A 23,482-nucleotide genomic window follows, 5' to 3' on the forward strand; every position below is an offset into this window, starting at 1 on the left:
GACTCTTCCCTATAAATGGAGGGCCGGGTCATGGCAGCTGCCCAGTCTGCATCCTTTTATCTTCAATAATCCAGGCAGCTTGCACACTGTCTATCAACCCATGACCTAGCTTCAGTGATCCATGCAACGGAAACCTCCAGACTAGACTACTGTAACTTGCTCTATGCAGGGCTTCCCTTGGGTCTGACTTGGAAATTGCAGCGGGTCCAGAAAGCTGCAGCACATGTCCTGATGGGCACACCATACAGGGCACACATCACTCCGATCCTGCAGCAGCTGCACTGGCTCCCTGTGGAGTTCTGGATCAGGTTCAAGGTTTTGGTTTTAAGAACTGGGGCCAGCATACCTGAGGGACCATCTCTCCCTGTACATACCCTAGAGAACACTTAGATCAGCAGGAAAACACCTACGCAGGGTCTCTGGCCCCAGGGAGGCTTGGCTGGCCTCGACCAGGGCCAGGGCTTTTTCAGTCCTGGCCCCAAACTTCTGGTGACCAATTTGGCCAATTTGGGTCTCAAACAAGTCCAATTAGGCCCATTTGGGGCCAAAATCAGCCCACAGCAAAGCGCAGGAATGCTCTCAGGGGGGCGCGATGATTTCAGTGACGTTGCATTGCCCCAGGAGCGGGCCTGGGAGGTGCCACTGCTCCAATCTAAATCACATTTCTTCACTAATATTAGCTCCACTAACATGGATTTTTATTAGTTACACTTGAACATCCGTCAGTTCAGCTCATGTTCTCTCACTGTTTTCAAACAGGAAATCAATTGTTTGATGAACTGCTCGAATACATGCCTGCAAATATGAGTGCACTTAATACACACTAACCTTACTTGTACACTTAAAATGTTTTCTTCTTATGAATTGGTAGTGGTGGAGAGTGCTGACTTATGGTGACCCTGGCATGGTTTTCATGGCAAGAGACCAACAGACATGGGTTGTCATTGCCTGCCTCTGCAAAGCCAGTGTTTGTTGGAGGTCTCCCATCCAATTACTAATCAAGACCAACCCTATTTAGCTTCTAAGATCTGATGAGATCAGGTTCACCTGGGCTATCCAGGTCAAGGCCTTTTTATCAATTGCAAACTAATAATCAATTAATTAAAATCCCATTTTGAGCTCGGTCCCCCAAACAGAAGAAATTGTCTTTTGCAAATTGTATCTCTTAATAAGGAAGGGCAGTTCCCATGGCATCTTGATAAACAGCCAAAAGAATCTTTCCGGTCTTTTAATTCTTTTTCATTACATTGCATCTCAAGAACCATCAGCCTGTTCAGCAAATGAATGAAATTAATTCTCATTTCCAGCATTTACCAGAAAATACCCTTTCACAAAATGCAAAGACAAACAATTTCTAAGAATCCGTCCCCCCCTCCGTATTAATAATTGATCACAGGAATACTTGGTAGACAATTTAAGCACAATATTGGATCAAATAAAACACACTACAGAAGAATTACTTGTAATTTTGCAATCACAGATTTTATTTTATATTCATCCATTCAATGATTTTGTGACATATTAGCTTTATTTTCTTGGAACATATGAACAGACATGGAGCTAAATAAGATGATATCTAGCATTGGTCCACTGACTCCGTTCCATAGACTACATGGGAGAAGGACATCTAAAATAAACAGTTGCATTCTTTAATTATTTCTCGTGAAGAGCAGTTGCTTGTTGTTCAGCCCAGGCCTCAAGATAATAATGTAACATTTAGGTAAAAAGATACAAACCAGTAACCCAACACTGGAGGCCAACAAAGAGAAGATCTCCACGGCCACTGTGTATTTCCCTTTAGTGCTCAGATAGGTTGGAATAAAAGACACCCAAACACTGCAAAAGATCAACATGCTAAAGGTGATAAATTTGGCTTCATTAAAATTATCTGGCAGCTTCCTAGCTAGGAAAGCCACAGTCAAGCTGATGAGGGACAGAAGTCCCATGTAGCCTAACACAAAATAAAACATGAGAACAGATCCTTCATTACATCCTGCTACAATCTGCTTAGTAAATGACTGTGTGTCCAAATCTGGATATGGAGGAGATATTCCTAGCCATGCAATGCAAATGCTTGCCTGCATAAGAGAGCAGGAAAGGATGATGGTGTTGGCAACTCGTTTTCCTAGCCACTTCCTCATACTGGATCCTGGCTTGGTGGCCATGAAAGCTACAACCACATTGATGGTCTTGGCCAAGATACAAGATACAGCCACTGAGAAGACAATCCCAAAAGCAGATTGTTGGAGTAAGCAGGTCACCTTCGTAGGTTGTCCAATGAAGAGCAAAGAGCAGAGGAAGCAGAGGAGAAGGGCGAGGAGGAGAGCATAGGTGATATCTCGGTTGTTGGCTTTGACAATGGGCGTATCTTTGTGCTTAATGAAAGTTCCCTGAACCAAAGCTGTGATCACAGCAAAAGAAACTGCAGCTGAGGCCAAACTGGTCCCCAACGGTTCTCTGTAAGACAAGAAGCTTATTGTTTTGGGGAAACACTGATCTTGGCCTTGGCTTGGATATTGATCTTCTGGGCACCTGATACAGTCATCCATGTCTGAGATGAAAGGAAGAAAAGCATTCTGAGCATCAATCCATTATTTTTGCCCAGTTTCTTTTGCACCATTAACATAGAAGTAATGTTGGAAACATTCTCTATGATGAATTCTAACATCTGGTTACTTTTTTATTATTAAGAGTGTATTAAAAAGGAAAAATAAGAGAAAATTCATCAACAAGGAAAAAAGAAAGAAAATATTGTTTCCTAAAATAGCAACTAGTAATAAAAAAAAACTTTAAAAAGAAAAAATATAACAGAAAAAACAAACAAAACAAACAAAAAAGAAAGCTACACAAACTAAAAGAAGGCTTCCGATTTTCCTCACAACAAATAGAAATATAAATTTCAAATATTCTCTTACTTTTATGTTACAAAAAGGCTCTCTTTTTTCTTAATATCATACTTCCTTATTCCACAAATCCACAAATCATCAAATTATTATTATCTAATTCATACAAAACAGTACCTTTAAGAAACACCTGTATCTTTAAGAAATGGATGCATTCAGTAGCTGTTGACAGACAGTTCCACAGTATTGGCTGCCTTCGAGTCTTGGTTTGTATCAGTAAAAAGCAGGGGGAGGGACTTTTTGCGCATCGAACTCAGGTCGTGGACAGAGCTTGGGCTACAGTGCTGCAGCTTACCACTCTGCACCATGGGGCTCAAGGTTGACTCAGCCTTCCATCTTTCCGAGGTCGGTAAAACAAGGACCCAGTTTCCTTGGGGTAAAGTGTAGATTACTGGGGAAGGCAATGGCAAACCACACTGTAACAAAAGTCTGCCAAGTAAATGTCATGATGCGATGTCCCCCCATGGGTCAGTAATGACTCAGTGTTTGCACAGGGAACTACCTTTACCTACGTATCATTAAGTAAATAAATAATAAAGCTGAAGATGGGGGCAGATAAAAACAAACAGCAATTCTTTGGAGGTGGATTGGCCTTGCAGAATAATCCAGTTGAAAATCATGGCAATCGTTCAGCGATAATGAAATTTCCAGCGATGGGGCACATGATGCTCTGGATACACACTGAATTCTGGAGAATTGAATGCACTGGATCACCTACCTTTCTGGTTTGAAATCTTTCCTTCTGGACACAGAGCACAATCATAGCAGCAGTATTCCACTCCTTCCTTCTTCTTCTTGTGATAACCGGGGCGACAGTAATCACTGCACACAGAAAGGGGAGGCACCTGTCAACATTTTGAATGGAGTTCAGGAAGGAAAAGCTACTACTTAATGCCTCATTCGATGGTTCATAAACATCTTTGCTGATAAAATGTACTACTACAGAATATTATGCATGCAATCATCTGCTCATACCGTCAAGCTCATGGTAGATATTGGGTTAGAGTCAAACAGCTTTTCACCTGGTGGAAAAAGGAGGAGGGGGTCCCAACTGACCCCTCAAAAAGCTATTCTAGGGGACCTCCATGGTCATATAATCCATGTAAGAACCACATTAAGGAGTCAGTGATGTTCCTCATAAATGAATTACCGACTCACAGCACCTTCCCTCATCCATTCAAAGAGGTGATTATCCATCCCTATGGAAAAACAATGGGGCCAGTTAATGCCCAATCTCTAATCTGCTCATTTGGGACAAGGTGATTGAGAGAGAACTGGTGGACCAGCTCCAGGCTTTCTTGGAGAAAGCAGTGGTGGACCAGCAGTGGTGGACCAGCTTCAGACTTTCCTAGAGAACTCATCTGCTCTGGATTCTTTTCAGTCTGGTTTCAGGCTGAGTTAAGAGTAGAGATGGACACAAACTTGAAAAAAACAAACCATGTGGTTCATGGTTTGTCACATTTCACGAACCACAAACTTTCATGAACCTGTCCCGGTTCACAAATCAGTTCATTTTGGTTCGTGAAAATGTGACTTCCGGGTCAGCAAATCACCACTTCCGGGCCAGCAGAAGGTCACTTCCAGACCAGCAGAAGGCCACTTCTGGGTCAGCAGAAGGTCTGCAGGAAGTCCATCCCCTGTTGCTTAGGAAACTGATCTGCACCAGGCTGTCTGCAGTGATGAACCAAAAAACGAACCAAACAAACCAGCCTAAAGTTCATGGTGGTTCATCAGAAATGGGTTCTGATGAACTCCTCATTCACGAACCACGAACCAGCCCGGTTCGTGTTGAATTTTGGTTCATATTTCAGTTCATGCCCATCTCTAGTTAAGAGACAGAAACAGCACTGGTAGCTTTCACTGATGATTTCCATCAGAATGTAGACAAAGGCCTTGCCTGTTTGTTGCTCCTACTGGATTTATCTGAAGCCTTTGATACACTGGACAGTGCCATCTTGTTGAGATATTTGGAGGTAGACATGCTTTGAATTACTTTAAATTGTTCCTTACAGAATGGACTCAAAGGGTTGCTGTGGAACACCAGTTAACATCAGTGTTTGGATTTGTCCTTTTGGGTTCCAGACCTGACACCTTTGCTATTCAATCGCTATGTGCCGGCCTTAGGAGAAATCATTCATAGTTTTGGTATTGGATGCCATCAATATGCTGATGACTCCCAGGTTTATATCTCTCTATCCAAATCTCGTAGTGATGCAATGGAGGTGTTGAACCACTGCCTCTGACTGTTGTGATTAAATGCTAAGAGTGAAGAAATTGAATCCTGACAAGACACAGATACTGCTAGTCGGCAGGCAGAGATCTAGAAGGAAATTGTGTTTCCCACTTTCAGTGGGCTTCAGTTGACCCTTGCTGACTTGGATAAGAGCCTCAGAGTTATACCGAATCCAGAATTACAGCTGGAAAAGCAAGTCAATGCAACTGCAAAAAGTCCTCTTGTTTGATTTCATTTAGCTGAGACGATTACTCAGCTGACCTGGCAAACTGGATCTATGCCATGTTAATATTGAGACTAGACTATTGTAATGCGCTCTACACGAGCTTGCCCTCGAAGTCAACTGGGAGACTCAATTTGATAAAAAATGCCACTCCTGCCTACCCCAGCAATAACTTTTTCGTTATATTGCTGTCTTTTTCTAGTCGAACAGCTTATTGGCTTTAAGACCTAGAAGGGATCTGGGATCTGGGATATGAATGCAATTCCTGTTTTTTATCAGGAGCTAGGTGGAGCATACGACACCCATTCTGTAGCCACTCCATTGGCTACCTATCCATTATTGGCTTCGGTTTTAGGTACTGGCTACCACATACAAAGCGCTTCATGGCCTTGGACGCTCGTATCTGCAGGACAAACTCTCCTCCTATGCGCTGCCATGGATGCTTCACTCATCTGAGTAACACCTTCTAAGGATGCCATTCTACGAAATGGCAAGTTCAACAACTGCCGTACATGTGCATTCTCTGTTGAGGCCTCCACCTCATGGAATGGCCTTTCTATGGAGGTCAGGAAGGCCTCGTGTTTCTCTCATTCCACAAATTGCATAAAACAGAACTTATCTGGCTCTTATTTGACTTGTATAAAGATAATATGGCTATATGATAATGGAATAGTACAGGAAAGTGCTTTAATAAAGAAAACAGGACTATGGATTCTACTGCTCTTGATAATAAGTATTATCAATTTGCTGTATGTATTATTTTGCCTTCACTACATTGTTTTCTAATTATACCCAGAGAATACCCTAAAGTCCACACCTGGTTAAAACTTCTGTGCCATAAAACCATATCCTCACGAATGACGAATTGTTGTCCTGATGGGACTACATTGGGATCCAGACTTCCAACTTTCACCCTCTTTTTTTTTTTTTTAGAAAAGTTTTTTATTGGGTTAGAACATTATTATTTTTACATTACATTCGATTTTCCCCAAATTTTTCATTTCTAACCCCCTCCCTTTCCCCCCCTTTTGTTGACTTCCAACAGCTTTCCCACCCTCTGTCCCTTTTCCCTTACTTCTATTAAATTCCTCTGTCTAAAACAGGTATACATTCTCCATTATATTAAGCAGTACATCTTTAACTCCCTTACTTATTATACACCCAAACTGTACGTCTTTGGATAAACAATTTATCCCATTTTCCAGTTTTGAATATTTCTATATATCATAAACCATAAAAAATTCCCACATTTAAATCAAACAATTTGATTTGTTCTCTATATATTACTCATTTCATCTTTTTATGGTAATTCTATATAACTCATAATCAATCAATTTAACTCTTCTGTACATTCAGTTTGGTGCATATAAATCTTATCAAAGAAAGAAAATATTGTTAGTTACTCAATCCTCATGTTTAAACCTTATCATTAATTATTCTCTATCAGTTAACCTATACATATCTATATATATCTCAATCAATTAATCTAACTGCTTATAAATTCACATTTCTCTTCCTCCCCCGGTAAAGTCACCCCTCTCTTTTATACTTTTATTATACTTCAGTAGTTCTCAAACTGCCACAGTTTTCCTCCCACCTCCCATTTCTTCTCCAGATATTGTTTCAGCTTCTCCCAATCCGTGTTAAACTGCCCTGAGTCCAGATCTCTCAGTTTTCTTGTCATCTTGTCCATTTCAGCCATATACAGCAATTTGTAGATCCAATCTTCAATAGTTGGCACTTCTTGTACTTTCCATTTTTGCGCATACAAAAGTCTAGCTGCTGCTGTCATATAAAATATCAATGTCCTATGATGGGCTGGAATTCCCTCCATTCCCAAGTTTAGTAGCAGGAGTTCTGGGTTCTTATTTATTTGAAACTGTAAAATTTCACTCATTTCTCTTATTATTTCCCCCCAGTACTGCCTAGCTACCTCACACGACCACCACATGTGGTAGAGGGAGCCCTCATGTTTCTTACATTTCCAGCATTTATTAGAAGTATTCGAGTTCCCTAGCGCAATTTTCTTTGGTGTCATGTACCAACGATAAATCATTTTGTAAATGTTCTCTTTAATATTAGTACATGTCGTTATCTTCATTGTAGTTTTCCACAAGTATTCCCATGCCTCCATTGTTATTTCTTTATTGAAATTTATAGCCCATTTCACCATCTGTGTTTTAACTATCTCATCCTCAGTATACCATTTCAACAGTACTTGATATACCTTGGATATTCTTTTCTTGTCTTCTTTAAGAAGGGTCTGCTCTAGTTCCGAGTTCTCTGTTCGTATGCCCCCTTTTGCGGAGTCCGAGTTGTATAAGTCTCTAATCTGTCTATACTGGAACCAATCATAGTTAGGTGATAGTTCCTCTTGCGTCTTTATTCTAAGTTTAGATACTTCAATTTTAGTTATTTCTTTGTACGTTAAACATTGTTGTTCATTATCAACAGCTCTCGGGTCCATCACCTCATATGGAACCACCCACAAGGGGGTTCCTTCTTGTAAGTAAATTCTATACTTCTTCCAGATTGTGTATAAACTTCTCCGTACAAAATGGTGCAGGAACATCGAGTTGACCTTTACTTTGTCATGCCATAGGTATGCGTGCCATCCAAAAATTTTTTTATATCCCTCTAGGGCTAGTAGTTTCTTATTCTTTAATGTCATCCACTCTTTCAACCAAACTAGGCAGATTGCATCATGATAAAGTCTCAGGTTGGGCAGTTGCATTCCGCCTCTTTCCTTTGCATCTTGTAAAACTTTTACTTTCACTCGAGGCTTCTTGCCTGCCCAAACAAAATCTGATATTTTCCTCTGCCATTTTTCAAATTGTTTAGAGTCTCTGATGATTGGTATTGTAGCAAAAACATTACTCTTGGTAACACATTCATCTTAACTGCTGCAATCCTGCCCAACCATGACAAGTTCAATCTATTCCATTTGATCAAGTCTCTCTCTATCTGAGTCCATAATTTTTCATAATTGTTCTTGAACAAATCTATATTTTTTGCAGTCAGCTCAACTCCCAAGTATTTCACCTTACTAGTTACTTCACAATCCGTTGTTTCCATTAACAATTGTTGTTTCTGCTTAGTCATGTTTTTGCATAATATCTTTGACTTCTTTTTGTTAATGAAGAAACCTGCCAAGTCTCCAAACTCCTTGATCTTATCTATCACTTTTGGCATATTCTCCAATGGGTCTTCTACAATTAACATTATGTCATCTGCAAATGCTCTGACCTTATATGAATAGTCCTTTATTTTTATTCCTCGTATTTCCTCATCTTGTCGTATTTGTATCATCAGAATCTCCAATACTAAAATGAACAACAATGGAGATAATGGGCAACCTTGTCTTGTTCCTTTACTAATCATCAATTTCTTGGTCAGTTCATCATTCACTACAATTGCTGCAGTCTGGTCTCTATAAATTTCCTTAATTGCTCTGACAAATCTTTCTCCCAATTGTAGCTTTTCCATAGTGGCAAACATGAAGTCCCAGTTTAAATTGTCAAACGCTTTTTCAGCGTCTACAAAGAAGAAACCAACCTCTTTGTCACAACGCTTGTCATAATATTCAATAGCATTGATCACTGTCCTTAAATTGTCTCTTATTTGTCTGTCTGGCAAAAAGCCTGCTTGTTCCTCCTCTATAACTTCCGAGAGCCACCCCTTCAATCTCTCCGCCAATATCTTCGCAAAAATTTTATAGTCATTGTTAAGTAGTGATATAGGTCTATAATTTTTCACGTTGGTCAGGTCTTGGCCCTCTTTTGGGATCAATGATATATTCGCTTCACTCCATGTATCGGGAATCCTTTGATCCCTAAAAACTCCATTCATCACCTCTTTTAGGAATGGTGCCAGTTCATTGGCCATTGTCTTATAAAATTTAGCCGTAAGTCCATCTGGCCCTGGCGCCTTTCCTAGATTTGCGGATTGTATTGCCTTACTTATTTCCTCATCAGTTACTTCACTGTTCAACTTATTTCTCCAAGCTTCCGAGATTTCTGGAAGTTTGGTTTTCTCCAGATATGATGCTATTGATTCTTTGTTTACTTCTTTTTTATTATACAGCTTAGCATAGAATTTATAAAAGGCTCTACTAATGGTAGTCTGCTCCAAGTACGTTTTATTTTCTTCACAAATTTTATTTATTATTTTCTTTTCCCTTTTCTTCTTCAATTGCCATGCCAAATATTTCCCAGGTTTATTAGCACCCTCAAACGCTTTTTGATTCAGGCTTTTAAGGTTCCACTCCAATTCTTTATTGCTCATTGCTGTTAGCTGTTCTTGAAGAATTTTGATTTCCTGGTATATTTTCTTTTTTCCTGGTCTCTTTTTTAGCTGTGCTTCTTTGGCTTTTATTTTCTCCTCAATCTCTTGTCTTTTCTCCTCTTTCTTTTTCCTTGCTCTGCCATTTAAATCCATTAGTATGCCCCTTACAACCGCCTTGTACGCATCCCAAACTTTGTTGGTTGGTACTTCTTTGTTCACGTTGTATTATATGAAAAACTTTGTCTCTCTTCTCAATATTTCCATATTCTCTCTTTCCTGTAACAAGTCCTCATTTATTCTCCAGGCTTTCCTTTTTCTCCTTTTCCCAAATTTCCACATAATTGGGTTGTGATCTGAGCCTACCATCGGCATTATTTCTACCTCCTTAGTCCATAACGCTAAGTCTTTTGAGGCCCAGATCATATCAATTCTTGATAATGTGAAATGCCTTGCAGAGTAAAAAGTAAACTGTCTAGTTTTAGGATATTCTCTCCTCCATACATCTTCGAGAGTCTCTTGTTGAGTCAACTCAAAAAAAAGCTTTGGCAATAGTCCTCTTTTCTTTTGTGCTGTTGTAGTCTTTTTGTCTAGTTCCAAATCTGTCACTCCATTGAAGTCTCCAGCAAGAATTATCTGGTCATATACAAGCTCGTCTAAATGCTTCCTTAAATCCTCAAAGAAGCTTTCCTTTGCACCGTTAGGTGCATAAAGTCCGACTACCAACACTCTCTTTAAATTCCAATTGCATTCCACTGCTACAAATCTAGCTTCCGCATCTCTCATAACAAATTTTGGCTGCAGCTCCTCTTTTATATACAACACCACTCCTCTTTTTTTCTTGTTGGAGGCCGCTGCAAATTCTTTGCCCAATTTTCCAGATTTTAAGTATTTTACATCCTGTTTTCTGATATGGGTCTCCTGCAAACAAACAATATCACATTTTTGTTTTAGTAGCCAATGAAAAATATTTTTCCTCTTATTCGGTGAGTTTAGTCCATTTACATTCCAAGATAATACTTTACACTCCATATTCATGGTTTTGTTGGTAAGTCTTTTTCATTGTCCTTAATAAATCTCTCCATCTCCCGCTCAGATCTGATGCGTTTTTTTGCCCCTCCAAACTCAAAGGACACTCCTTCCGGTAATTCCCATCTGTACCTGATATTCATGTCCTTCAAAGTCTGAATTAGCACTTTATATTTTTTCCGATCCAATAACACTGATCTGGGCAGTTCCTTCATTATGATAATCGTCTTGCCATCAATCTCCAATGGATCTTGAAATTGTTTTGTCACAATCCTCTCTTTCATATTTCTAGTTGTAAACTGCACAATCACATCCCTTGGTAATTTCCTCTGGGTTGCAATTCTCGAGTTCACACGGTACGCCACATCTAGGATAGCCACAATTTCCTCCTCCTCCTTCCCCAGGTATTCAGCCAACACCTCAGTCATCTGTTCTTGCGCTGACTTCCCTTCCACTTCTGGCAGACCACGAAAACGAAGCTGCTTCTCCATGTGTTTAGTTTCTGCAACTGACATCCTCCCCTTCACCAGTCTCATCTCTGTTTGTTGCGTGTCTATTAAATTCTCCATCGCGTCTTCTACTGTTTTAACTCTCTGCTGCGTTCCTTGTAATTCACTACTAATCGTTTCCACGCCTTTTTTCACTTCTGACAGCTCCGACTTTACTGTCTGTGTAACCTCTTTAACCTCCTTAATAAGCTCCAATTTCGTGTCCTTAAGTTCTTTCATCATGTCTACAAGTTTTTTGTCCAGATTTTCTATTGCCGATTGCCACTCTTTTTTCGACATCGTGGGGCTTGCTTTAGCTCGCTCCCACGAATCTGCTCTCTTCCTTAACTCCGTGGCGTATAATTAAACGTTTTCCTTTTTTCAAATATCCCAATCTTTGCCAAAATTAAATTTTAAAGAGTCCAAAATGTCGGGCGTCTTTTCTCTATGGTTTCTCTATGCTGTTGTAATCCAAGATGGCCTACTTCCTCTTCCGCTGAAGCCGCGACCCTTCCCCTTTCAAAAATGGCGATTCCCTACTTCCTGTCCTTCGGCAAGGGCCGCTTCACTCCAGCCACTCTATTGTTGTTACGCACTTCCTGTCTCCCGTCTTCCCACAGCAGGTCTCGCGATGGTGTCTTTTTCCCACAGCTCCAAAACCACAGGTATTCAAAACAATAGTCCGATTTTTATAATAACTTCTTTAAACTTAGTCTCTTTTAAAATACAACTCCTGCCGAGTCTTCACCTCCTTTTCACTAGTCTGTTGCAGTTTAAAAATCTACTTTCTTTCCTCTCTGTTTTTGTCAATCTGTCCCGTTTCAAGAGATAGCGATCTTTACCTTCCCTTCACCTTTCTCGGGTTGTAATCGCTGTTTCGATCTTAAATTCTCCTCTCAGCTTCCTTCCCCGATCGAAGCTTGGGTATGTAGGTCTTATGCCAGCCGAATTGGCCCCGAAACTGCCGCAGAGATTATAGCCGACCCGTCGCAAGGTGGGACCTCAAGGATCAGGGGGGAGACTCGTTGAGTAGAGCCCCCCCTCGTCCGAGATCTAGCTCACCCTAGGGTCTTGAGCGTTCTTTGCCTGCTCCCCGCCTGAGAGCAGTCGGCCGCGGGCTATTTTCACCCCTCCGGCCGGTTAAAACGGCAGTCCGGTCAGCTCCGCAAATGGAGCTGCGTTAGACCTCCATGAATCCCAAACCGGAAGTCCCAACTTTCACCCTCTTGAAGGATTTGTTTGGAAATGTCACCATGTTCATTATATCAAATCCAGTTCTCATTTCCCGATCTTCCTTAAAAGACAATGTTTGTCCAGCTGAGTTATTAAAAGAGATGCCTTGAAGAAATCGGTGGAGCTAATTGAAAAAGCAAAACAACGGACTAGCAAGAGTTTGCATGATGATATTTCCTAACATCTTTCCATGATTTTGTTTGGTAAATGCCAGTAAATGAAGCTTTGGTGGCAGATCGGCAATTGTATAGTTTATCGTTTCCCCAGTCTCCACTCAGGGTTTCAAATGCTTCGTCAATAAGTTAGGGACCATAGACTTCACCACTACGTTGCCTTGCATATTATCTGTTGCTCAGATATGTACTCTTATAACAACAACAACAACAACATTCAATTTATATACCACCCTTCAGGATGACTTAACACCCACTCAGAGCGGTTTACAAAGTATGCCATTATTATCCCCACAACAAAACACCCTGTGAGGTGGGTGGGGCTGAGAGAGCTCCTAGAAGCTGTGACTGGCCCAAGGTCACCCAGCTGGCTTCAAGTGGAGGAGTGGGGAATCAAACCTGGTTCTCCAGATTAGAGTCCCACACTCTTAACCGCTACACCAAACTGTTCTTCATGTTTATCTAATGTCAGTCCTAGAATTGATTATGTTTGGTTTCAGCAATTCTTCAACTCTCTATTGGATCCTTACTAATGCTACGTCTTCGTAAAATCCTATGACATTGTTGTGGAAATGTCCTTAATACTGTATAGAAATGTCCTTGATGCTGTGTGGAAATGTTCCTGATACTGATTCCCGATATTGATCTCACACTATGTAATCCGCCTTGAGTCTCATTGAGAAAGGCAGACTATAAATGATATAAATAAATAATAAATAAATCTCCCTCTAAATAATAGAAGACAATACCACAGCAAAAGCTTTTTACTATATGAGAAGATTGGATGTTCTTTCATTTGGTACTAATCTATGCATGCTCATAAAAGCCATTCCATTGCTGAGACATTACCTGCCAAGGTTTTTGATCTTGAAGCTCCATTCTTTTGCCACCTGCCCTGTGGTTGATTCTAGATGAATGCACAGCATTCAAAGCATGTGCCACGGCATAGACAGCATTATAGATACTGTAGCTGTGACCGGTCATACTCATTTCAAAAGTCGGCTCCGGAAGGCTCTCCAGTTTTTCTTCCCCAGTACACATCTCATCAGCTTTTATGGGCATGCTGCAATCTGGATAAAAACAATTGAAGGCTTGCTCCCAGAAATCCTTAATGAAACCATCTTCTTGTTTCCAGCAAGGTTTCACAGTATGAAGGAATTTCTTGTACCCAAGTATCTCATCTGAGTGAACAGTGAAGAAAATGGCACCTTGGAACAACTGGAAGTCTGCTCCCATTTGAGTGCCTGTTATTATGAAATCAAGCTGGGTGGTCATAATCCATACCTTTCCAAAGGATGGGTTGTCATTAAAATGAATTCCTCCTTGAAGAAGACAAGTGTTCAACAGTAGAATCGTCGTAGTTTCTCCACAGAGAATACATGTATTGGCATTGCTGCCGGTAAACGATAGGTATATCTTTGTGATGAAATAATTCATTTCATTTGTATCACTCCAACTGGGTTGGCTCGGGATTCTTTCTGTGAAGTCTAAACAGAGTCCATTCTGGGAAAGCAATGGCTCCAGGGCCTGCACAAAATGTTCTCCATTCTCATCATCTGCAGCAAAGAGCCCAACCCATGTCCATCCAAAATGGAGAAGCAACCAGACGATCCCCATATGCTGATGGGTCGTGTTTGGCACCATGCGGTAAAAGGAAGAGCGCTTTCCTGCACCACTGTCCTCAGGGGCAAATGAGCCATATGTGAGCTAGAAGGAATTGTATAGATATTTTAGGGATGATTTAGGAGAAATATCTGAGTTGATATGCCTCTTTATATTACATATTTGCAGATGGAATCTGTAGCTTTAAAACTGTTCACTAATATTCTGGAATGAAATCCCTTCTGGATACATTTGGCAGGGGCGAGGGGGCAATCTTACAGAAGTGGCTCTACAACTTTTTCCTTCTAGAACATTATCACCTGCATATTAGTAAATTGTATATTCCTCCCCCACCACCACCAAATCACTTCCCATGTTCAGTTTTCTTTCAGTTAGAGAGGGGAAAATGCACCCATGGCATCCAAGCCCACAAAAATATATTGAATTTGCTCTGGACAAGGTAAGATATTGGAGGATTTTGGAGTTAAAAAATAGAGAATATACCCCCAAAACAAATTTATGTAAGTTTTTAAAATTTACTTATCATTTTACTTATTGATTGATTTATTAAATAAATACCTTTATGAATTAATTATACATTTAGTTGCAAGACACTTGTCAATGGCACTTCTGGTTGCGTTTTCTTGAGTATGAAAAGTTGCATTTTCTTTCATTTTCTTGACTATTATGCCATTTCTGGGAAGAAGTAAACATACCTTTCTAGGGGATTGGACTAGATGACCCTAGAGGTCCTTTCCAACCCTATGATTCTACTACCGTATACTTTTTTCCCTAGTTTTGTTTGCTTATATTAATCAACTATTTGCCTTTCTTCTTTCAAGAATAAGCCAAAGGGAGACTTGGGGTGTGGGGGGAGAGTAACAGCATTTTCTCTTTCCAATCCCAAATACCTCCCAGAACAAGACAACCATGCACAGATCCTACCTGCGGAATCTTGTAGGTGCTTAAGATGTCTGACACATGGAAGGAGACCTCAGAATCAAGGCCTGCAATGACAGCTATGACATTTTTCTGGATGTCACATTTGTAATTTGGAGCCCATCGAAGTGAATTGAAGAGCAGGTCCAGGTTGGTATGATAGGTCATCCTCGCATTATTGTAGCTGTCGTAGATATGGAAGCCAAGGGTGACATTGGACAAGATCTTGGGATTCTCATTGATCTCCTTGACTGCAAACACCAGGGCCAGGATGTGCTGATAAAACTTCGTCACCATTCTGTAAACAGAGTAAAATGTGGTCTTTATAGAAGAATTCTGCAACATGCTAAGCCATGTTACCACAAGGCTGTTTCATTCTGGCTCTGATTTAATTATACATGTATAAACATATATTCTATAAGTTATTAATGTTTCTCAGCTTCTGTCTTCTTCTGCAGTTGATATAACATTTAACACCAAAATCTTTCACTGGTGTAGGATTGTGCATGCTAATATTTCTCGCATTGTTTGACCTTTTGACCTCCAATTAACCAAAAAATAATTAATCACCATCTTTTCAATTTCATTTACTATGATCAAAGATCAGCCAACTTAACAGCATGATCTGCAGACAAATATAAAATCAGTATACAGACAATAAAATGTACATTCTCATCATATTCTAATTAAGTTGGAATTAATTATAAGTAAGAGCCCTGTGGAACAGAGTAGTAAGCTGCAGTACTGCAGCCCAAGCTCTGCTCACAACCTGAGTTCGATCCTGGCGGAAGCCGGGTTAAGACAGCCGGTTCAAGGATGACTCAGCCTTCCATCCTTCTGAGGTTGTTAAAATGAGTACCCAGTTTAGATGACTGGGGAAGGCAATGAGAATCCACCCCATAACAAAAGTCTGCCAAGAAAACGTCATGATGTGACATTCCCCCATGGGTCAGTAATGACTCAGTGCTTGCACAACTACCTTTACCTTAATTATTAGTAAAAGGTTTAGCATCTGCTTTCTTATTAACCAAGCCAAAGCACAAAAATTAGATACTTTCAAGGTAGTTCCATGTCACTAATTGTTCATCACAAAAGAAATAAAAGCATTTCTTAATACCTTTGCAGTGACAGTGCAGTGTCAGAGTCAATGTAGCTTCTGCACAGGTCATGTGTTCATGAACGAATTAGCAACTTGTGAAATCCTCTGTTAACCCAGCAAATGAAATACATATATAATATTGACACAGGTTGCAGGCTTTTAACATGCTATCTTTAAAATCTGACTGCCTGTGCTTGTCTCGGTACACCTCGGCAGCATATTTTGCAATTTCTCATAGAGGTGAATTTTACCCTCCCATTAATTTATCTTGAGTTTTTTATACTCTTGGAAATTTGCACATATCAGACTGAATGCAAATTCCATGGATTTGACACACACCCCTTCCAAAACAGAACGAGAATAAAATAAAATAAAAATAGCATGCTGCACGAGAATCAGAAAGAAGTTGAAATGCATTAACATTACAGGGCACGAGTCTCTGTGTTAATTTTTTGGGCATCCTGACACAAGCAATGGTTCTTATGTGATCTGGCCAGGAGAAAAGAAGCAGGAAGAAAAAAATATCCTTACTCTGAATACATAAATAAATCCCGAGAAGGATGCGTCTTGAATTTAAAGATTTGAAAAGCGTGAAAAATCTGAGAGGTAATTTCACCAATAAGGAGGTCCCCTGACTGGTACCACTGGTGTGGAACAGAGATGGGATGAGACCCAGGGCAGCTGATGGTGTGCATTTTGCACGGGATATGAGGCAACAGAAGCAGCAAAATAACTAGCATCACCATCCTAGCAGTAAAGCTACACTCTAGACGCAGACTCTCTTTCATGCCCATCTGCAGCTTATCAGGAGATCTTAATTGGTGGCTGCCTGTGCCATTCTCCTTCTTAAAAGGAAGCAACACAGCCTTGTATCAGGCTTCAACGGAGTTACAAATGCACACCTTCAAAGCTAGCTGAGATTGTGCATGCTCGAATCTCAAACCTGCAAAAGAACAGAGACTGAGCTCATAACGCCCTGCCTCCCTTGGCCCCTATTCTTAGGACTCAGTGGCACAGTGGTCCTCTTGTAACCCTGTTCAGACTTGATAATTGATTGTTTTATCCACTTGCTGGAAGATGGTGAAGTTCAGCCAAGGAAATACATTACAGTAATCTAGATAGGTCTAGGGGGAGATAATCATCTCTGCAAAGTTTGAGTTCTGAGTGACACCACTGGTCACAAGTTTTTACTCCACTTTGGACCACAAATCTCCTCTGCTTTTTAGTGGGACAAGCAGTTGGTTGTAGGTGTGATAGCCACCCAGAAACTGTTTTGAATGGTTGGCAAGAATATAGCCTTATCATTGGGCCAAAGTATATGCCCCTTCTCTTTAGAGCTGTACCCCCATCTTTAGTATATCCCCAAAATGAGCTTTCCCTCTGTTGAATTTATTGTCAGCTGTTTACTTTACTTTGTAATGCTGTGTCAAATGGATCTTGGCCAGAGCATTGTAGCTTGGAACTTCACAAAATGCTCCTCTTAATGGATAAAGAATTTTCCTTGATAATTTTTGGCTGATTCAATGTGATGTCAGAGATGAAAATGAAAGGATTTTTTTTTTACTGTTTGTTGCATTGCCCATGGACACTTGATCCATACAGGTTATTACTGACAATCGATCCAGCAACTACAGGGAAACTGTCAAAGTAGACCGATCTATTCAGTGTGGAGGAGTTCAGTAAAAACTGCCCCAACAAGAAACATGTTCTCAGTTGACATGTCCAAAAATTAGGTCCCTAAGAGCTAAAGACTCCATCCACCTCATCTTATCGTACTTGTGATGCTGGGGAAACACTGTGACTAAGAGCGGGACCACAAGTGACGCCTGACACAGGTTGGACACTAGTCAGCTTCCCTCAAGTTTTGATGGGAAATGTCGGCATCCTGGCCTTGCAGCTCAGCTCTCCGACTGCTGTCCAATGGACTTTTCAACTGTCACTTGTCCAACATTCCGCCAAGCTGCCTACATTTCCCATCAAAACTTGAGGGAAGTTGGCAAGTGTCCAACCTGTGTCAGGCGTCACTTGTGGTCCCGCTCTAAGACTCTGTCTACACAACACATCTTAGATGAGGACACTTGAGTAACTTATTTTCTGTGTGGTTTTATATTCAAGTGAAAGATCTTTCACTTAACCGTCCCCATCCAAGATGTCTTCTGTAGAGAGACTTTTACATTCTTTACAAAGCCTTCCATATTCAGAAAGAAAAGGATTATCAATGGATTAATACTAATGGATCCTATGGTGTATCCAGCTAAGTTTTTAATCATAAAGGTACAAAGCAATTGCTTGTGTGGAGTTGCAGCGAATCAAGCGAATGTATCTCTCTCCATCTTTCTAAAAGAGCAAGAGTCCAGTGGCACCTATAAAACTAATAACATTTGTGTTAGGATATGAGCTTTCGTGAGCCACAGCTCACTTCTTCAGATATAGCTAGAATGTGAGTCCATCTGTCCTTATACCTTGGAGACTGGAGTGATTTCAGATGCCAAATGAAAATATCTGATGAATGACAATAGCAGGCATGATTGAAGAGGGTGGGTTTGCAGAGGGGTAGTGGGTGTGGAGAACTCAGCATTGGTAGTGAGACAGGAAGCCTATGCCTCAATTCAGTCCAGAAGAATGCATTTTAGCCATTTCCACATGTCTTACTTGCCTGCGGCACATTGCGCAAAAGACCCGGAAGACAGCATCTTCTTGCGCAAAATGCTCCAGGAAGACGCTTTTATCCAGGAGTTTTGTGCGAAATTGCATCTTCCTAGCGCCATTTTGTATGAGAAGACGCTGTCTTCCGGGTCTTTCGCGCGATGTGCCACAGATAGGTAATATGTGTGGAAATGGCCAATTTGTCTTGAGCTTCGTTATCAGTTGCAATTCAGCAATCTCTTTTGCTAACGATCCATCTTTCTAAACATACACTTAAATATTATTCTATAAATCTACATAGATTTCCACACACAGATCTACCCACCACCTTCCTGATCATCGTGTTAAGAATCTATTTGTCAATCCACCTCAGTCCTAATCTCTTTGTTAAGTTTCTGCTCCAATTTATGTACGTACACATCTTTCTACAAAAGTACATACACAACCATCAATCTTCAACATACATTCACTGCCAGCAACTAGTGAAACAAGTGGGAATAAATACATTTGGCATTCTAATCTTTATAGAATCATGCTGGGAAAAATGCCCCACAGATTTTTGTTGTGGTTGCATCCAAGTAAGTGAGTGTGGGACTGCAGTACAGTGAAGTCTTTCTCCAGAGTCTTACTGGCTTAATGGATATTATAGGCTATAAACTAGAGGGTAGGTTTTTGTCATGGTTTGTATCACAGTGGAGAATACCGGCACCACAGTTACGGCCTTTCATACAAATAAGGGCATTTAACAGATAAATATTTCTGTTCAGAAATAACCTTCCCGGCCAGGAAGCCTGTTCTAGTTCGGTTTCCTCCCACAGTTTGAGCAGGAAGTTTGAAAGTGCTTTGGATGTTGGTTGGGCAGATGGAGGAAATAGCAAAGAAAACAAGTTGTGGAGTATAAGGAAGGAGAGATTTTGCACTTCAGTTCCTCAGAAGTGAACAACAGGGAAAGGTGGGACGATTCACACCATCATTGTGAAATGGAGAAGTTCCAAGAAGGAGACCTTTTCCTGATTTTTCATATAAGAGTATTGGTCAGACTCATATAGAATCATAGAATCATAGGGTTGGAAGGGACCTCCAGGATTATCTAGTCCAACCCCGTGCGCAATGCAGGAAATTCACAAATACACCCCCCTCAACTGCCCCAGTGACCTCTGCTCCATGCCCAGAAGATGGCAAAACACCTCCAAGATCCCTAGCTAAACTGGCCTGTGGGAAATTGCTACCTGACCCCAAGGTGGAGAATGGCATTACCTTAGGCATGTAAGAACAGCCACGATATGCATCTGTCTATTTGAGTTGCTTAGCATTGCCCCAACCCATATTGTTTCCATCATTCTCTGGTATCCTGAAATCTCTGAAGCAATGAGAGATGGAGAGATACAGGCACTCGCTTCTCAAGCCCAAGACCCCAGCTCAAAGACAACACAAAGATGGTCATTATTCCCTGCCCATGTGCCAGCTCTGAAGCAATACCTACATGCCCAGCTATAAATGCCACACTGAGCATGCTTAATTCACATACTGATAACAACCAGCTAATAGCAACCAGTGTGATGTGATTCTGAGGACTGAACACTGCCTTTCATAGGACACATACTTGCAAATGTCTAAATGCAAATTTATGCAAATAGAGATAAATCTGCTTCCATTGTAAATTCTTCAGTTTATATATGTAGCCAGACTATCCATAAATGCACACATTAGGCAGGTTAATAGCCTAACAGTCTGAGAGTGTTTCCTTGAAAACATCAAGAAGCAATGCTGTCCTGGTATCATATAGTCATCCTTTTTGCAATGTTCGAAGGTATCTGTTCCTCTACTTATGTCAAAGACCAAAAAATATGATAACATTCACCATCATTTTAGATTTTCCTGTTAGTCTTTGAACCACCACTTTAAGAGACTTTGGAGGAAATGGTGCTCCTGTTCCCTGCATCTTCTCTGTCTTTCTCCTCCTGCAGGTGCCCAAACTCAGGTTGTGATCACCCAGTCTGCCGCTGTAGTGAAGCGACCCGGAGAATCCACTGAACTCACTTGCACAATGGACAGGGCAGAGGAATGGTGGATGTCTTGGCTTAGACAAGAGGCGGGGAAGGCCCCGGAGTGGCTGATCAGCTACTGGAAGCCCTCCGTCACAAACTTTTATGCTCCCACTATCAAGGACAGATTCACGGCCTCAAAGGCTGGCTCCAATTTCTTCTTGCAAATGAAGAACCTAAAGGAAGAAGACACTGCTGTGTATTACTGTACAAGGAGGGAGGCACTGTGAATAATACTCAAGCAAAAAGATCCAGGAGCTTCTGGGGTTATGTTCTCCTTGACCCAGCAGGGGGCATCAATGGAACAATTTGACCAATGTTTGGGGGTTCTAGAGCACATTTCACATGTTCAGAGCTCTTTAAACATTATTTCTATATTCTTTATGATATATCAAAGGTAATGTGTCATGATTATCTTTACAATATTGCTCCTCCAGCTGGAAGTCTGAGGTGAGAGAACACTGTTTCCTGGCAGTATTTGGTTATTTAACTTCATATATACCCTGACTTTACCCCTGTGGGGACCAAAAGTGTCTTACACCACTCTCCTCTCCTCCATTTTTTCTTTACAACAACCCTGTGAAGTTGGTTAGGGTGAGAGTATGCGCCTGGCATGTGATCACCCAGCAAGCTTCCACGACACAGAAGAGAATCAAACCTGGGTTGCCCAGATATTAGTCCATCACTCTAGCCACTACACCCTACTTCCTCTCTACTGGCTTGCAGTGCAATGGCTTGGATCCAGTGCTGACCAAGCAGAAACATCAATGAAATTAGAGCAGTTCTGATTGCACAAGATCTTGTGCAACACCAAACATTTTCCAACCTGCATATTGTAGCGTCTACATTTTTGACAAGAGTGTTCGGTCTCCACTTTTCACTGATAGCAATAGAAGATCGTATGAGGAGAGTCTTCCATTACTGAATTGCTGCATTTATTCTTACTTCATTTTTCACTTCAATTACCTCCCTGTCCCAAATATGGAATCCTAATCCCTGCCCTATTGATTAACACATGTATAATAAACAAAAGGTCCTCATCTTCCTCATTGTATATCCTGCGTATGCACAAGATAAAGATTGCCAAACGGCTCTGTTTCTGCTCTTTTATCCTGAGGCATATGTAAATTCAGGGAGAGTTTCCTGTTTAAATCTCCCCTGTACACCCCCTTGCTGTGGCTACAACCAGAGGACCAATCTTCATAAGCCGGATCGCTTTCCAGCCAATCTGTCTCAAAGCATTTGAGCAGAAAATGACATTCTTGCTTCTCTTTGTTCTCTTTTTGGCAGCCTTTGGAGGTATTGTTCTCATACAAAGTATAGAGGATTATGACATTCTAGAAATCAGTGTGCATCATTTCTCTTAAAAATGTTTTCCCCTTCCCAGGTGTATACTCGGAGATTCAGTTGGTGGAATCCGGTGGGGATGTTAAAAGACCCGGAGAATCCATCCACCTTTCCTGCCAAGCTTCTGGGTTTGACTTTGGGAGCTATTGGATGAGCTGGGTGCGGCAAGCCCCTGGGAAGGGACTGGAATGGCTTGGAGAGATAAAGGGAGATGGGAGCACACAAAACTATGCCTCGTCGGTGAAAGGGCGCTTCACTATCTCCAGGAACAACCCTTCAAACACTCTTTTTCTGCAAATGAACAGCCTGAAACCTGAAGATACAGCACGTTACTACTGTGCAAGGCCCACAGTGAGAGGAAGTTAATTTGAAACCAGACAAAAATCTTCCTTTCCTCCGTGGCAGCTTTTCCTGTTGATTGAATTGTAATAGATAAGATAGGAGAATTCTCAAAAGTCCATATCTTTGGTGTGAGGATGATTTAATTTAATTGCATCCATTTAAATAAAGCAATGTGTCACTGGGTCCAAATACTCAGGCAGGAATAGTGGAAAGATCCAAGACAGCTAGATCATAATTATTTCGGTTTCGCTTTCTCAGCCATGCCGGACGCTCCTCTCGGCGGGTCCGGGAGGAAGCGCCCAGGCACCCTGACCGGGCGGCTGATCTGCAAGGATTAGCCCCCAGGACTCCCAGTTAGGGAGGCAGGGTCCGGGATGCTGCGGGAAGAACCCCCCGGAATCAATGCGGGGGGGGAATTGCCCGTTTGTCCCTATGGAGGCCGGCAGACGTGCGCGGCACCTTGAGTGCCGCCGGGCAACGAGAAACGGCAAATAAAAGGAACAGGCGGAAGCCTGTAAACAAGCGAATCCCTTCTGTTCTACAAGCGTTTGTGAAGGAGAGGTTGATCTGAAGAAGACTCGTTCTTCCCCTTCGGTGAGTTCCAGAATTTGGCTGGCGCCCCCCCCCCCCAAATGGCAGCAAAGAAGCAAAGTCCCGCTCTGGGTAAGTCAATCTCGGCTACCTTGCAGAAGGGAGAGTCGCTCGAAGAGTTGGTGCGCAGGGCGGTGGTGGAAGCCATAAAACCCTTTGTTGACAAGTTGAACGAAACTGATCAAAGGGTGGGCTTAATTGAAAGCGAAGTGAAAACCATTAAGGAAGTAGCAGGGGGGCAGAGAAGTCTGCTCTGGAAAGTGCGTCACTTGTGAAGGCTACGAAAAAAGAGCTGAAGTTGGTGGAGA

At 41.4% G+C, this 23,482-nt stretch overlaps 1 protein-coding gene across 1 annotated transcript; it reads right to left on the reverse strand.

Moving 5' to 3' along the window:
- Positions 1-1,649: 1,649 nt before the first annotated feature.
- LOC129339964 (vomeronasal type-2 receptor 26-like) lies at positions 1,650-15,401 on the reverse strand. The gene is made up of 3 exons (XM_054994525.1): positions 15,111-15,401; positions 3,622-3,748; positions 1,650-2,551 (listed from the first exon to the last, which is right to left on the reverse strand). The coding sequence occupies exons 1-3, from the start codon at positions 15,399-15,401 to the stop codon at positions 1,650-1,652; spliced, it is 1,320 nt and encodes a 439-aa protein (XP_054850500.1).
- Between the last annotated feature and the right edge of the window lie 8,081 nt (positions 15,402-23,482).

Source organism: Eublepharis macularius, chromosome 12, assembly GCF_028583425.1.
Source record: "Eublepharis macularius isolate TG4126 chromosome 12, MPM_Emac_v1.0, whole genome shotgun sequence".
In the NCBI taxonomy this organism is placed as follows: Eukaryota; Metazoa; Chordata; class Lepidosauria; order Squamata; family Eublepharidae; genus Eublepharis; species Eublepharis macularius.